Source organism: Stenella coeruleoalba (assembly GCF_951394435.1).
Source record: "Stenella coeruleoalba genome assembly, chromosome: 6".
NCBI lineage: Eukaryota > Metazoa > Chordata > Mammalia > Artiodactyla > Delphinidae > Stenella > Stenella coeruleoalba.
This window is the reverse complement of record NC_137151.1, coordinates 83,154,579-83,171,415: the sequence shown is the minus strand read 5'-3', so window position 1 is coordinate 83,171,415 and position 16,837 is coordinate 83,154,579. Positions and strand designations below refer to the sequence as shown.

Genomic DNA, 16,837 nt, shown 5'->3' with positions numbered 1-16,837 from the left:
TCTGGTTTATTCACTTTGTTAATTTTTGTTTATAGATGTTTCTTCCAGAAGATTGTGAATCCCTTAGGAATTGAGACTGTGTCATATTAACCTTTGTATTACTTGCATTTATCACAGCACTTAGTATATACCTTATATATATATTAAATGTCTAATTCATGTCTAATTAATTTATTTATTAAGGTCTAATTAATATATTAAATGTCTAATGAATGTCTAACAGAAGGAAATAAGGAGGGAAGGAAGGAAGAGAAGGGAGGGTATTAGTTCTACTTCAGTGGAATCGTGGTCTCTTGCCCATTGATTGGGAAGTAAAGATTCATTTAAAAGAATTAATTGAACGTTTTGCCAAACACACATTACCTTCCTTTCTCTCCCCTTCTTCACATTCAAGGAGCCTAAAATCTAATCCGAGAGACAGCCTTACACTCAAGAGGACAATATTGGGGTATAGCCGTGGTTTAGCCAGTTGTCATCTGGACGTGGGTAATCCCAGTCAGTGAAGAGAGTTCCATTCCCTTGGAAGTGCTCTCCATTTTCTGGTTATGTTGAAAACTATGGAATTTGCTCTGGTCTTATCCAGATGCGCTGGGCACAGGAATCAAGAATGGAAATGAGCAGTCATTCCAATTTTCATGGCAGATTTTAGACAGCAAATTTAAATTCTTTGCCTCTGCATGCAGTGGAACTTTGGTAAAGTGATAATCAGATAATGCAATGCAATACCTTCGTGGTAAATGAAGGTGATGCTGTCTATCAAGAGGGGGTCCTTGTCACCTTTACATTTTTTGGTTCAGAGGGCAGCACCATAAATTTGTCTTATTTGACATAAATATCAGTGAAGCTATTTACATTTGAATATATGTTAAAGGAGAAGGACTACAGATTCCAGCTCACATTTAATTTACATCTGAAAGCTATAAAAATATGAAACATAAAGGTTTGAGTAGAGGCCTCAAACAAACTAAACAGATAGGTGAATAGGTAGGTAGATAGATAAACAATCTGTGAAATAAAAAAAGAATGACGGTGAGAACTGCCCTGATGTAATCAATTTGATTTGGTTAGTAATCACCCAATTTGCTGAGGGACAACTGTCAGGCTATGTCATTTAGTTTACTGCCTTTTCCCAAAGGTGGAATGGGACAGCTGGACACACTCAAAACAGCTGTTAATTTAGCATGCTTTAGTTATGTGCTACTGTCTTCATAACCCTGTTATTTATTATCAAGCGTCATCAGAAATATGAGAGCAGAGTAATATTATGTAAATACATTTTGTGCTTGGTTTCTATAAAATTGATTTTTATTTATAATTCATTCATTCATGTTAACCCCCAAATAATTACTGAGCCCTTGTTAAAATCCTGTGGGAGGCAAATAATACAGATGACATGATGCTGGGAAAAATGCTGTGACTGCTTCCATGGTAACGGCATGCTATAAAAGTGATGAGGCATGTCCACAGAGCATTAAGTGATGAATAACAGATGAGAAGTAAAATAAACTGTAATTCTCATCTGAATCTGAGTACTTGAATTTTATGTTTCCCAGGGGTATGGAAATCAAATTTAGTAAAATTATCATTCCACATAAATTGATTTATTCAAAGCCCATATTAACAAAAGCAACAAATATTTACATATATGGCTTATTTCCAAAATAAGAAAAATCATAGAATCATTAGATAAATTTGTTATCAGAACCTGATAAGAGAACATTTAATCCCGTATCAAGTATTGTGGAACAATAGGAGGCTCATTTTTCTAATTTTGCCTGAAATAATTTCTCCTCCCTTCTTACTTGTTTTTCTAGACTTGTTCCTAAAAGGAACATTTTCTTCAGTATCATTCTCATAAACTCCTTTATTTATTGGACACAGATTTGCATACCATCTCTGAACAATTAAAATGCTCTTAATATTTCAAAGAAAGCTCTTTTAGCTCTTAAAAGGTTAGCTTTTAGCTCTTAAAAGCTCTTTTAGCTCTTAATTTGTATTACTTTCATGTTAAAAGTGGAAAGACCTAGTCTAGAAGTTAGTGCAGAGATAAGCCTGTTCTACTTTGCCTCCCATATGTGTTGATCCCCTATTCCTCTAGTCTTTTTGTAGGTGTGCTTCAGTCTACCTTGAAGCATCCTCCTGCCTCTGTAGAGCCATTTCCAATACTTTTCTTTTTTTTAAACATCATTATTGGAATATAATTGCTTTACAATGGCGTGTTAGTTTCTGCTTTATAACAGAGTGAGTCAGCTATACGTATACATATATCCCCATATTTCCTCCCTCTTGTGTCTCCCTCCCACCCTCCGTATCCCACCCCTCTAAGTGGTCACAAAGCACTGAGCTGATCTCCCTGTGCTATGTGGCTGCTTCCCACTAGCTATCTATTTTACATTTTGTAGTGTAGATATTAGTCCATGCCACTCTCTCACTTCGTCCCAGCTTACCCTTCCCCCTCCCTGTGTCCTCAAGTCCATTCTCTACGTCTGCATCATTATTCCTGTTCTGCCCCTAGGTTCTTCATAACCATTTTTTTTTTTTTTAGATTCCATATATATGTATTAGCATACAGTACTTGTTTTTCTCTTTCTGACTTACTTCATTCTGTATGATGGACTCTAGGTCCATCCACCTCATTACAAATAACTCAATTTCGTTTCTTTTTATGGCTGAGTAATATTCCATTGTATATATGTGCCACATCTTCTTTATCCATTTATCTGTTGATGGACACTTAGGTTGCTTCCATGTCCTGGCTATTGTAAATAGAGCTGCAAAGCGTTTGCAATACTTCTGAATTCTCAGTTTATTCCTGACTTCATGAGTATTAGCTGCCTCAGCATTAGAATCGGCAAGTACGATCAGGGTACTGTTCTGTCATTGAGTCCACCATTAAGACTGTCAAGATTGTAAAATAATGTTTTAAATGAAGACAACATCTAAGAGTAAAATACTGAGGCATTGATTAGGTAAACCAAATGAGGTACATGATGGAAAACTAAGATTACCAGAATGTTAACAGTGATTATCTCCTGGGCATGAGTATGATATTTAGTTTATCTCTCTGTTTCCTCTATTTAACAATTCCCTACTATGAACTCATGTTCTTTATATAATCAGATATAAGAACAGTATATGTAAAAGGAGAAATTTAATAAAAGAGAATTCATTATCGTTGCATTTTCTATAGTTTGAATATAAGCCTCAATGCATTCATTCTCTGTAATTGCCTAGGAAAAAACATTTTTCATAGTGTATTAATGAAAATTAATATATTAATTAATTTATTGAGAACTTCTGTGTGTCCAGCTGAGAATATAAAGTAGACATAATCATGACCTTGAGGAGACCAAAATCTGTTGGAAGACAAATTCTGAAATAAATAATGCAAGCAAGTACATGATACAGTAGAGGTATATAAAGATTCAATTCATCCAATATTATTTAAACTATATACTTGACATCATGCTATAAGAATGCAGTTTTTGATAATCTAAAGTTCTAAGAATCAAAAGAAATTCCATCTATATCTGTTGTGTTAGCTACATCTATTATAAGAGCAAATTAAACTTCCTGACTTTATTTAAGTTCTGATAGTTTCTTGTGTTATTTTTTACTTTCCTGTTCAGTTAATGTTTTTTCTAGATTTTCCACAGATATTGAGAATTACCTGACTAATATTATTATGTCCTTTCTTTTCTTTCCTTTTTTTTTCTTAAAAGACAGCCATACATCTCTTGTTATTTCTCATATTCTTCCATGAGTTAAAAAAAAGGGATGACAGGTTTTTCAGGAATGGCATCTGATAGGTTACTAAAAGCTAGGTGGCATGTAATATGAGTGTGAAAATTCAAATATGTCCACATTTCTGGATTTTCTCTTTGGGTTTGTTTACTGTAAAAACTGAAGGGAAACAACTTTACACATTTCACACATTGGATTAATTTTCTTTTCATGTCTTTGAGATTAGTGTTTTTTCATGAATAATGTCTGACTAAATATTTTAAAGATTGATTGTTAACTTTTTTCTCAATTTATTTTTTTACCTTTCTTACACAGAAATTTCCAGTGTTTATGTGGAATATTCTAATATGACATGTTAATGCTCAACAAGCCACATATTTTGCTAATTGAACTTTTATTTTGTTTCATAGGGACAAAAAGGAGAACCAGGATTAGTGCCTGTTGTAAGTATATATGTATATACTGCTTTCATGTACCATTGATAAACTTAGTTATAGCCTTGTTGTATTGATATATTATTGCTTATATACATACTTTCAAAAACAGGGAATTTATTTATGACCAAGTTTTTAGTATAAAAGAAGCAAACCAAAATAGATCAATTCTTTTTTTTTTTTTAAATTTATTTATGGCTGTGTTGGGTCTTCATTTCTGTGCGAGGGCTTTCTCTACTTGTGGCAAACGGGGGCCACTCTTCATCATGGTGCGCGGGCCTCTCACTATGGCGACCTCTCTTGTTGCGGAGCACAAGCTCCGGACGCGCAAGCTCAGTAATTGTGGCTCACGGGCCCAGCTGCTCTGCGGCATGTGGGATCATCCCAGACCAGGACTCAAACCCGTGTCTGCTGCATTGGCAGGCAGATTCTCAACCACTGCGCCACCAGAGAAGCCCCTAGATCAATTCTTTAATACAATATTTCATATTTATTTTTCACAATTTCCTGACTTTTATTGTCGCATGACTAAAGGTGTAAATTAGGGTTTTACAAAATTAAATATAATGTGTGTGAATATAAAGTGATAGTTAAGATATACATTTTTTATAGTATAAATAGCCATATAATTCAAACAGAAAGGCATGATTTAATGTGCCACACTTCTGGAAATATGTTATGCCATTATCCTGATTTAAATTCCATAGTGTGTAAGAGTTCTTAAGAGTTATTTAGACTTGTAGATGATCAAAAAGTGTATCATTAAAGAGGATGAAAGTTCTTCACCACTCTCCTAGATTTTAAAGGAGTTATCATCATTTTGTCAAGACAGAAGTATAACATGTTGATTTATTTGACAATATTTGCATTTTTGCTTTGCTTTTCAATTGGCTTGTCTTTAACAAAGATTCCCTAAAAAGTAAACCGTTCATATTGTTTTCTTTCATTTAAAAACACAATGTCTAAGGTGCTGTTTTAAGCGCTTTCCAAATATTTATTTGTGTGTCTTCACAACAACTCTGAGAGGGAGGTAATTTCATAATCATTATCACCATTTTACAGAAGAGGGACCTTAAGTACAGAGACGGTAATTAATTAGTCCAAGGTCATACAACTGGTAAGGGAAGGGATGGAGTTAGGATTTGAACCCAGGCCTCTTGGCTCCAGGATTGGTGCTCTCAATCGCTATACCAGTACTGCCTCCCTATATTAGAGTTTAAATTAGATAATGTCTTAGCTTTATAGGCTAGGAGGAAATGGGCATCAACTATCAACATCTATTTGTTCTAAAAAAATTCACTGGGCTTTTGTTGTTCTTATTTGTTAGACTATTAAGTTTTCGAAAACTCTTTAGAAACTTTATCTTTACATATTATCTTGTTTATCATTTAGGTAACAGGCATACGTGGACGTCCAGGACCCTCAGTAAGTAGTTTCCTCCAATATTCATGGTACTCTTAAGTTCTTTGAGATACTGAATCTTTATGGATATTATATCTATGAAAAGACAACAGACTATAAAATAATGATGCTTGATTTCTTGAAACATTTTGTTTTGAAACATACTCAAGTTTAAGAAGTCCTTTGCAGCAGTGAATGATGTTGATGAACCCTAATTAGGTTAACTGGACTCATTGAAATTAGGGCATATTAGTCTGTTGTTTGACAATGATTAAGGGTAGACTCCTTTTATCTGTTTAATGAAACAAACTGTTAATTTCATCTGTTACTATAAAATTAAATCATATATTACATTAGAGTTTGAGAAATTATGCATCAGATAGCATATTTCTGGTTTAGCGTAAAAGACTATTGATTTCAGGTTTGGATTAATGGTAGCATTCACAGGTAACCAGATGGATAAGACACACACACACACACACGCACACACACACAATTCCTGTAAATTTTAAAACACAGTAAATTAACATAAGTGAAATACTGATACGCTTTAACAGACCTGCTATAGTCCTTCTGAAGCTTTTGCTTTTAAACAATACTGTATGTTGACTTGAGTAAATGAACAGTCTAATTTTTACAACTTGATTGAAACTCTTTTGAAGAGAAATAAAATTCTCCTGGCAACTGTCATTTTCTGGGGAAAAAAAGGTTAATTTAAGATATCAGCACAAAATGCCACTTTTGAAATATAATAATTTGTTATTTAAAAAATATATATTTATTTATTTGGCTGCATTGGGTCTTAGCTGTGGCGTGTGGGATCCTTTGTTGCAGCGCGCAGGCTCTTTATTGCGGTGCGTGGGCTTCTCTCTAGTTGCGGTGTGCGGGCTCTCTGGTTCTGGCTCACGGGCTCTGGAGCACGCGGGCTTAGTTGCGCCGCTGCATGTGTGATCTTAGTTCTCCGACCAGGCATCAAACCCGCGCCCCCTGCACTGGAAGGCGGATTCTTAACCACTGGACCACCAGGGAAGTCCCAATCATTTGTTATTTTAATAGAGAAATAACTGCAATTACCATTTGGAAAATTCTCAGTGGATTTTGAATATACGATGGAGATGATGCAATTCTAAATCAAGTTAAAAAAAAGATACTAGATACTTGAAGGCACACAAATTAATAGTAGAATAAGAGGCATTTCTTTCCGTTGCTTTCATCAGCAACTTGAATAGTGATGAACAGTTTGGGATATCATGTACCAATATGAACTCATACATTCCGTCAGAAAATTGGAAATCTGGAGTTTGTATGATTTTGTAGTTCTCAAATCTGAATCGTAAGTTTTTGTGTCTGAGACAAGACAGCAATGAAACAATCCTTACAAATTTACAGTTATTGTTCAAACTAGTATATATAGCTCATTGGGCACCACGATTTTACACTTCTTTTCAAGTCTTTAAGCTTCAGTGCTAAAAAAAAACCAGCCTTTCTATGCACACAGAGCTTTTATATACACATGGGTTTATTTTCTGTAGTCTTCAACTGAATTAAACTTAAAAAAAATGTGATATTTCTGTTTTCCAATTTTCTTATATCGGTAAACCTTTAAAACAAAAATGTCTGAAGTATATATGTTTTGCAGGCATAACCATTGTTTTCTGTTTTAGGGACCTCCAGGATCACAAGGACCAAGAGGAGAGAGAGGCCCAAAAGGAAAACCTGTAAGTTGACAGTGGAGTTCCCTTTTCGCGAATTGTACTGTGTACTGCATAAGCCCGTCTACACTCCCTGGATGCAGCAAAGAGCCAGTGGCACCATTCGTTTCTCATTTCTATTAAACGTGACATAGAATACAGGTCATGCGGTAATTGCGTATCGATCCTGATTCAGAGGAAAGCATCACATGCTAATAATTACCTAACATCTTCTTAGATAACACAGATGATATTTATTTGTCCTTTAGGGGATCAAATTAAAATAAAGTAGAATCTAAGGAAACATAATGAGTACCTCATGTTGTTTTCAGAGGTTGTAAATCATGACTTAACAATGCCAAGAATGCATTGTTGAGATAAAACACCCAAGTTCTGTGATCTGTGGTTGCTACAGGAATAACCAAATAGGATAAAGGAAAAAGAAATTATTAGAGGACAAAATTTTCTTTCAAGTGGTTGTGTAATGAATTTATTTCCCAAGTAACACTGGCTTTTTCACTGAGCGGCTGCTGCGGAGCTATCAAAGGAGTAATTTTAAACATCAACAAATTCATTACCAAAGGGAACATCTTTAAATTTAAATAATCAATTCTATATTCTTGAGATAAGACATGAGGTTATCATATAATACGTGCCAGATTTTTCTCTTATTACCAAGTCCTACTGTAGCAATTCTTTTGTTTTTTTTATATCTCACCCTCAAAAACTTATGTCCTTTATGTACTAAATACCTAGACGAATTTGTATATTGCTGTCATTATCCGTGTTACAATCAGAAAAATTTCTACTGCTTAATTTTCTGTCTAATGATATCTACTAAAATTTAACTCTCTATGGATTTTTAACCTTCCAAAGATGTATTTATCCATATCTAAATGGGAAAAATAGATGAGCCAGGAAGGAAAAAACAACCTTAAATATATAAATAAGGATAAAACATATTTTTAGATCATGTCGCTAGGAACTCCTGCCACTGGTTTCATCTTTGATACTGTTTTTTGCTTCTACACATTTCACCAAGTATAGGGTGACGCCAGTACTGTTTCCAAACCACAGCTGGAGTTATGGATGGTATTTGCAGGTATGCAGGTAAATGACAGTGGCCCCAAGGAAGGAGTTCATAGCCATGTAGGTGGGCAGCAAAGCTGTGTCCCAATTCCCTTCCCTTATGGCCCATTCTCCTTTGCTGTTCTGCTGAGCTACCTCACCGGTGTTGGTAGCTTAAATGCTGTTGGTAGATCTTCAGATGTCTGTCCAGGGTCTAGGATGACAGAGACAGGTGGAAGATGACTTCAGTTGGGTGGAGGGTGGGTGGTCACGCAGAAAACACTGTGTATCAATGTACTTGTGCCCAGAATAATTGATAAAACTGAGTCCTAAGTCTAGGTAGAAGTTGCTGTGGAATTAGTTGCTGGAATTCCAGAATTTCTGTTAGGATTCAGTGAATCTACTCCTCAGTCCTCTTACTCTTCTCTCCTCAACTTAGTATGTTATATGCTCCATTTCCTATCTTGGTTAAGTCTGAGACAATCAATGTGAATTGCGTGTGTGTGTGTGTGTGTGTGTGTGTAAAACTTCGAGGAGTAGTTATTTACCTGGAATCAAGCAAGACAGTCCTGGCAGATACCCAAGTAGGAAATTTGTTCCTCTCTTAATCCTAGCAAGCAGTGGTGTGATGGTAAATGTTTAATGACTGACTTATTTTAAAAAAAAAAAAAGGTCATGAAGAACCTAGGGGCAAGACAGGAATAAAGACACAGACCTACTAGAGAATGGACTTGAGGATACGGGGAGGGGGAAGGGTAAGCTGTGACAAAGTGAGAGAGTGGCATGGACATATATACACTACCAAACGTAAAATAGATAGCTAATGGGAAGCAGCCGCATAGCACAGGGAGATCAGCTCGGTGCTTTGTGACCACCTAGAGGGGTGGGATAGGGAGGGTGGGAGGGAGTGATTCACTGTTATAAAGCAGAAACTAACACACCATTGCAGAGCAATTATACTCCAATAAAGATGTTTAAAAAAAAAGAATATGCCTGTAGCTTTTGCTGATTTCCCTGGTGTAAATAATCCCACCAGGGCTGTTTTCAAGATACTGGCATGACGTCATAAGATACCTATAGGTAGAATGTTTTGCCTCAGGTCTCAAGACTTGCAGGAGATGCTTACCTGGACAAAAGCTGTGGCTGGCACAATATAGGCTGGTACTGCAGTCATAAATACCATTTTTCTCCCCTTACTTCATTACCGTCAAACACTACAAAAGCTCATGAAGTAGAGCACAGTTTCTCAATCTTAACACCACTGATGTTTGGGGCCAGATCATTCCTTATGCGTTGTAGGATGTTTGGTAGCATTCCTGATTTCTACCCACTAGATGCTAGTAGAAACACCTGCCCCCCTCCCTCATACAATTGGAACAAATAAAAACGTGTCTTGGTGTTGCCAAATGTCCCCTGGCAGTGGGGAGTGGGGGAGGGGAGCAAATTGCTTAAGATTGAGAACTACTGATATAGAGATACTCTCTTGAAGCCCTCATTACTAGCCAATGATCATAATGACTGTCTCTCATCACATATCCTTAGTTTTAAGTGTATTGTCCTGGTAAATTCATAGTGACAAACCTGTCAGGAGGTAGACAGTCAATGGTGTGATGAGTTCTAATTGCACAAGACACAACCTCTATAGGTCTCTTCCCTCATCTGTAAAATGGGGAATATACCAGTTATTACCAACTCTAACATTTCATTGTGTGTGTGTGTGTGTGTGTGTGTGTGTGTGATACTACTAACCATCAGTGAATAAAGTTCTTTACAATTTGGGGTCATTATTATTCCTTTCTATTTGTGAATGTTTAAATGTTGCCACCTAGTGGCAATGTACAAGTACTTTTTATTGTGGTTTGCTGCCTGAGATAGTGGAGTATCCTGGGGGATGGGAAGGAATGATTATAAATAGAATACTTACCTTAATATAAAACTTATGTGATTTAGCACACTTGGAAATATGAAAATATATATTTTAATGTATTCTAAAGTTATAATTTTTGTTTTAAATATTTACCAGAAAAATATGTATTATAATATTTTTTCTTATTTTCACTTATAATCTTGCTTATTATGTTCACTTAATTTTGGATAATTTTCACAAGTTTTTATTAATTTTAATCTCAATTTGTATAAAAGTAAATCATGTAGGCTATTTAGAGGATATACCATGAAGGCACAGAATGCATCATTAAGTCAATGAAAAAGTGAACTGTCTTCAGAGCAGATTTTGAAACATGATTTTTAATCACAGAGGGCTGGGGAAAGGACACAAGTTTTTGAGGATTAATATTGCCCAAACCTCTCTCTACTTGCACTGGAACTAAATGTAGTTTTTGGTTTTTCTTTGGAAATCTCTTTGGGAGCAGAGAGAATGTTTTAGCTCATTTTTTGTATTAACCAAACCTGGTTATCAATTAACAATTTCACATTTTAAAAATACATTAAGAGTTTTACACATGTAATAGTCTGAGGAGGTCAGACTACTATGTTTTCTATGCCACCACTGACAATATACACTTCCAGCTCACGGTGTCACATTCATATGATCCAGAAGTCCTAGATAGCAATGAAAAATTAGCCTCCATTGTGTAAAATGAAAAAAGAGTTCAGTGAATGGTTAGTGGTTTAGGAGTCAGAAGGGGTTTGATTTTTAAAGGGTGAGAATAACTTTCTGAGAAATTAGTTTTCAAAATGTGAGTTTTCTTAGGCTAAGCGATCTACTTCTATTTGAACACATAAATTTGCTTAATTATTCCACTACTCCAGGAAGTAAACATGTCAAACATGAGTGTTTAAATATATTAAAATATATTAATTAAATTTCTGAATAGCTATTATGCCACCCTCCCCCAGACCATTGTATGCAAACTGCCCCGTCTGCCCCCTCTGCTTGTCCTGCATTTATTCCCTCTGCCGTACCAGCTTATATTTGCTTATTGTGGGCTGGAAGATATCCTCATGCTTAGGCATGAGAAGATTCTTTTACTATTAAACTCTAACTCACTTACCATATTTTTCTTGATCCCTGCTTCTAATTAGTAAAAGTATATTGAGTTTTTTTCATCCTTCCTTTCCTTTCTTTGGTCCTGTTAAGAATCTCTAGGGTTAAAAAGCCATAAAATAGTTAACAAGGCTTGTAGGAATGATAAGGTTAGGGGACGGAGCATTTCCAGAACTGAGGACGTGGCTGTTTCCCAACCTGCCTGCAGAATGTGGGCTAGGAGGAGGGTGGAATTCAGCAGCTACAACTCATTGCTCACTGCCCTGAGAAGTAGACTTGGCTGAGTCCCCGTGCCTTTCCCTCTACTTCTCATTGGTCTGGACTACCTTTGGGAGTAGTATGGAAAATAAAGTGTGCCAGACTTCAAGTACTAGAGTAAAGGATTGAAATGTGAAAATGTAATAAGCATATACTGAGTGTCTACTATGAGCCAGGAGCTATGTGAAGCATTAAAAAATTAGAAAGATGAGAAAAACCACAAACCCCAATCAAGGATCCATCACATTCTTTTTTTAAGTGGGGGAAAGTTAAGCAAGAACATACACAGTTAATTTAATCTAAGACAGACAAGTGAATTTAGAAATCATTGATGAGATACCCTGAACAGCAAAACTCAACCAAATAAGGAAGCTTATACTAGAATACTGATGAACTGAATACACTCTTATAATTATTTCAAGAAGGCTCATTACTGGGGGTTTAACACATCAAGAGTAAAATTCTTATCCAGAATGTACCATGTCCCGATGGTAGAGGCTGTGACCAGGGCTGAAATCCGCAGTGTTGGAATAGCTGATGAAATTACTGTAGGTGGCTGGGTTGCTATTTTTAAAAAAATAATGAACACTTTATCTCCATCAAGAAGTCTGGTTTTTGCTTTCAATTAAGTACATATTTGGCAATGGGTTCTAATTTCTACTGGCTTATTTTTCCAGGGTCCTCGTGGTCCTCAGGGAATCGATGGAGAACCAGGTGTTCCTGGTCAACCAGGTGCCCCAGGACCTCCTGGACATCCATCTCACCCAGGACCCGATGGCATGAACAGGGTGAGATGTGTGCATTGTTCAATATCATCTTTAGATAAAATATTAAGTTTTTGATTTATTGTTATGATTTTAAATTGTGTTAGTTCAGATGTTGACCCTTGACTGCAAGAGAAGCTTAAGTGAACACAATACTGCTATGAATAATAATAAAACTAGGAAATCCACAGGGAATTGTTGGAAAATTCGAAGTAGCACTTTTTAAAAGTGCTGCTTCAAATTATTTGTATTTCTCAATGTCAGTTCTGGTCATTGGAATTTTGTACTTTCTGTTGATTCTGAAGGACCAGTAATATTGTTCCCACTATGAATTGATAAGAGAAATATGTCCTTATCCTTTGTTCTCTAGGCTCAGAATGCTGACAAAATCTGTGTCATGTCCTCTACACCAAGGGAGGATGACACATCAAGGATGATGTATATGAAAGAGCCACTGAGTTGACACTAAAAATGCTACCTGGTTATTTCCTGAATATCAGTTTCCTGCTGGAAGTAAAATAAAACAAAGTGTCTTTCTATACCTGCCTCTTTGAATTCTTAGTGGCAGAGACAGGGGATTTATAAGTAGATTGCATAGCACAACAAGGGAACTTATGGAACCCTGAAATATGATTTTTCTTTTACAACAATTTTTTACATTTGATTTTCAACACATTGTAGAAGGAATTGCCAGTTTATTTTTAAAACAATATGCACATTCTTTTCCCACTAAAATCTGGAAATTAATAGAACTCCTGGAATGAGTATGGGCAGCTTTGGTCAATTGGGTTACCAGAGATTTCTAGATATGAAAGAGAGTAGGTAAAACTGTTGCCAATTTTGGAACATTCAGGGACTCATTAAAAGGATTGTAAAATTGTAATCAGCTTATATAAGTACAGTTTAAAGTTGGCCACAAACAAAGAAGAATACCATCTAAGTAAAATATTCTGAAATGGAATCTGGAATCTTTAGGACAAATGTTTTAAAGGCACTTTTAGGTTTTGTTCAGATGCTTGGCATGCTCTAACCATGGAAGAAAATCAGATAAAATGATTCTCAGAAGAGCCATTCTTTAAGAATCCCAGAGAATGTACACTTCTCAGTTTAAAAAGTATGTTGATATATGTCTTTTACTGTGGAAATAATGTCAATACATTGCTTTTACAGCCGTTTTCAGCTCAGATGGCTGGGTTGGATGAAAAGTCTGGACTTGGGAGTCAAGTAGGACTGATGCCTGGCTCTGTGGTAAGCTCAGATTTTACTGATAATCAAAGTACTTTGGAAAAACCATTGTGCAGAGAGGTTTGAGTTGGCTAGTTAAGAAGTGATATATGTCTTCTTAAAACATATCCATCCATCAGTTCATTCATTCAATTTATTTATCAAACCCTGGTGTGTACCAGTTAAAAGCCCAATGGTTTTCCATTCCTAACTATGCGAAATATTTGTCTACATTAATAAAGGGCTGTCTGTATTTTTCACTTAGTATTTGAAGAAAATAAAGAATTTTAAAACATATAACCACCACCACCTCAACAAAAACTGTACTTTTCAAAAATTAAAAAAAAAATTTTATGGTATTGTTAGAAAGTTATTTGAAAAAATTTTGAAATGAGAAGTTTTACCGCTTTAAGTTTTTATTATTTCCTATTTAATACTCTCTGGTTGCCTTATGCCAACAACTCTAAAATTTATGCACTGGGCCATCCCCATTCTCTTTTGAATTTCTTCAGCAGCTGTAAAGATTCCCATTTTCTCTGAGTAAGTATTTTAACCTGGGTATTTGGAGCAGTGCAATTTCATTGAATGAATTAACACTTTTCAAAGCAACTTCTCCATGCTTTTTTGCTCATAACATAATTCAAAGGCATCCCAGATTAATGACATTTCAGACAATGTAAAGTCAGACTGCATAAACACCCCTTCTACCCATCCTTAAGGCCAGCAAATAACTTAAACATTATTTGTATATATTTTAAGTCACTTAAACATGGTTTGTTTATATACATTCTAAGTCAATAGCAGTATGGTCTCATTCAATGATTAACTTGGGATATTTTTCTGAAATATATGAGTTTTTAACCGTTTGAAGTTGAAATTACATATGTGTTTACTTTTTTTTAATGAAGCTTTTATTTTCTTACTAGCTAAATATCTGATCAATCCAAAACAAAAATTTAAGTTTTTGCCATAAGAACAAACTAGATTTTGATTTAATTGCTTTCACCTTTTAAAGTGTGACATTTTAAAAAATTACATAGACATTTGTTAATAATTTTTAAAATTGCATTTTCCTTTTTTCCTTTGGTTAAGCCTCAGTGTAATCATTTCATGGTTAAATGGGGAAAGCCTGTGTGGATACTTTAAGTGTATGTTGTGAAAGAAAGAAATAACCCAGAAAACTTAGTGCCCCAGATAGTTTTAAACTTACATTTAAAATAATCTAGTCATTATTATTGATAGTTTCATAAGCCTTTAGTTCAACTTGCTCATTTTAAGTTATAAGAGTTAGCTGCTGTGAAGCTGAAGAATGAAATAGACAGTTTGATAATGACTTTATGCTTGCCAAGGTTTTTCTTTGTTGGATGTTCTGCTTTAATAGAACCACCCCTTAAGCAATTCAAGTGTTCTTGTCCCAAAGACACTGGGTGTGTACAGGCACATTCTTTATTTCTTTGTATGACACTGAGGGTGTGTGTAAAATCATCCCAAATGTTGCCCAAGCTTTAATCTTTTTGAATTTAGCTGTATTCCAGGTAAATACAGAAGGACGTCATCACCTTTTCACTGTCAGAGCTTTACTTTTCCAGATTCTAAAGCTGATTCAACATTTTTGAAATGTTTCAACTAATTGTCATGAACACTATGCAACTTTTCTTCTCATTTGTTTCTAAGGGTCCTGTTGGCCCAAGGGGACCTCAAGGTTTACAAGGACAGCAGGTAAGTATTCTTATAATTAAATTACATACTGTAGCAAAAAAAGAAAAATTTATAAATAAGGTCTCTGTGACATGACTGCTTTTGGTTGGCCTTTGAATTGCATATTTTAATGCTCACTGAATGGGATGTATTCAGTTAATTTTCACTCACTTAGAAATATATGCAGTATGTTTTTCATAGATTCTTTATGATGTTAAAGTTTTATTATCTGGTTTCTTTATGTTACTGATCTCCAATACAAAGAATTTTTATGTGCCTGTGCTTCTGAAATAACACATCATTATCTCATGTCATGGTGAAAATTCTCATAATTAGTTACGTGCCAACTCTGGAGCTCTGAAATCAGATCATAGGACATCACCATGTGGTATTATTAAAAGTAACTGTGAAGATGATCACTCCATCGAATCTTTAAAAAGAATATAATACTGTACTTTCTTTCTATAGCCTATCAAATACCAATAAAATAGTGATGTAGAGCTATTTTAATGTTTGTAGCAATTTGACAGGCAGTAGGAAATGATTTTTCAAAAGAGAGAAAGAAAAGAATTCTTAGCTCAATCAAAGATACTGTATTTTCATTATCATGTGTGTGGACTTTTACTTCAAGCTATTTTATATTACTGCCATTGTGAATGGCAACTGTAGTTGATGAAGAAGAAGGAGAAGAGGGAGATAACTACCATTATTGAACACTCACTCTGTGCCAGCACTATTCTAGGTTCTTAACGTGCATTAGTTATCTGAAGAGCTATAGCAGCCTAATGAAGTAGGCACCATATTATTCTCATTTCACAGATTAGGAAATGAGGTATAGAGAGATTAAGTAACTCACTCAAAGTCACACAGGTGGAGAGTGGTAGAGCCAGCATTTTGAGCAATTGCATTATACTGCAGAGAGTGTAGGATTTAGTATTATGTTTTTCTTTGGTTTGTTTATATAACTTACATATTATACATAAATTATACATAGATATATAATTTATTTTCAATTTTAGGGTGGTACTGGCCCTACAGGACCTCCTGGTGAGCCTGGTGACCCTGGACCAATGGTAAATGTCAAGTAAGCATGTAGACCCAGTTAAATATGGGTCCACCATTATAATGATGTCATGAGTTATTTATATTACCAGCTGTTTCCTAATGTGGCAAGAAATTCCAGTCCAATTCAGGAGCCCTCTGTTATGGACTGTGCTTAAGCTATACATTTCTTTTGGCAGAGTATTTAAACTCAGAGGCTTTGAATGTGGTCAGCAGAAAGTGCTAAGATACTTGCATTTGTGAACTTTTTTCCTGTTGAGCACATAATCTGACAGATACAACATAAAATTCAGAATATTAATAAAGTTATTTTCTATGATATTTTTCGTTTGTTGCAGCCATATTTTGGATTATATCATTGATGGGTATGGGTAAATATAGGTAAATGTTCTTTTTTTTCCTTTTGTGTTGTTTCATTTTTTTATTAGGGTCCACTTGGTACACGTGGACCAGAAGGCCCTCCTGGAAAACCTGGTGAAGATGTAA

The 16,837-nt window shown here is 35.3% G+C and overlaps 1 protein-coding gene across 1 annotated transcript in view; it reads left to right on the top strand.

Moving 5' to 3' along the window:
• The first annotated feature begins 3,499 nt into the window (after nucleotides 1-3,499).
• Nucleotides 3,500-16,837, top strand: part of COL5A2 (collagen type V alpha 2 chain) — a 68,122-nt gene continuing 54,784 nt past the window's right edge. The window contains exons 1-8 of the mRNA XM_079925031.1: nucleotides 3,500-4,187; nucleotides 5,571-5,603; nucleotides 7,244-7,297; nucleotides 12,281-12,391; nucleotides 13,538-13,615; nucleotides 15,266-15,310; nucleotides 16,309-16,362; nucleotides 16,780-16,833. Coding sequence (XP_079781157.1) covers nucleotides 12,383-12,391; nucleotides 13,538-13,615; nucleotides 15,266-15,310; nucleotides 16,309-16,362; nucleotides 16,780-16,833 — 240 coding nt within the window. The 5' untranslated portion in view covers nucleotides 3,500-4,187; nucleotides 5,571-5,603; nucleotides 7,244-7,297; nucleotides 12,281-12,382. The remainder of the gene's footprint in view (nucleotides 4,188-5,570; nucleotides 5,604-7,243; nucleotides 7,298-12,280; nucleotides 12,392-13,537; nucleotides 13,616-15,265; nucleotides 15,311-16,308; nucleotides 16,363-16,779; nucleotides 16,834-16,837) is intronic.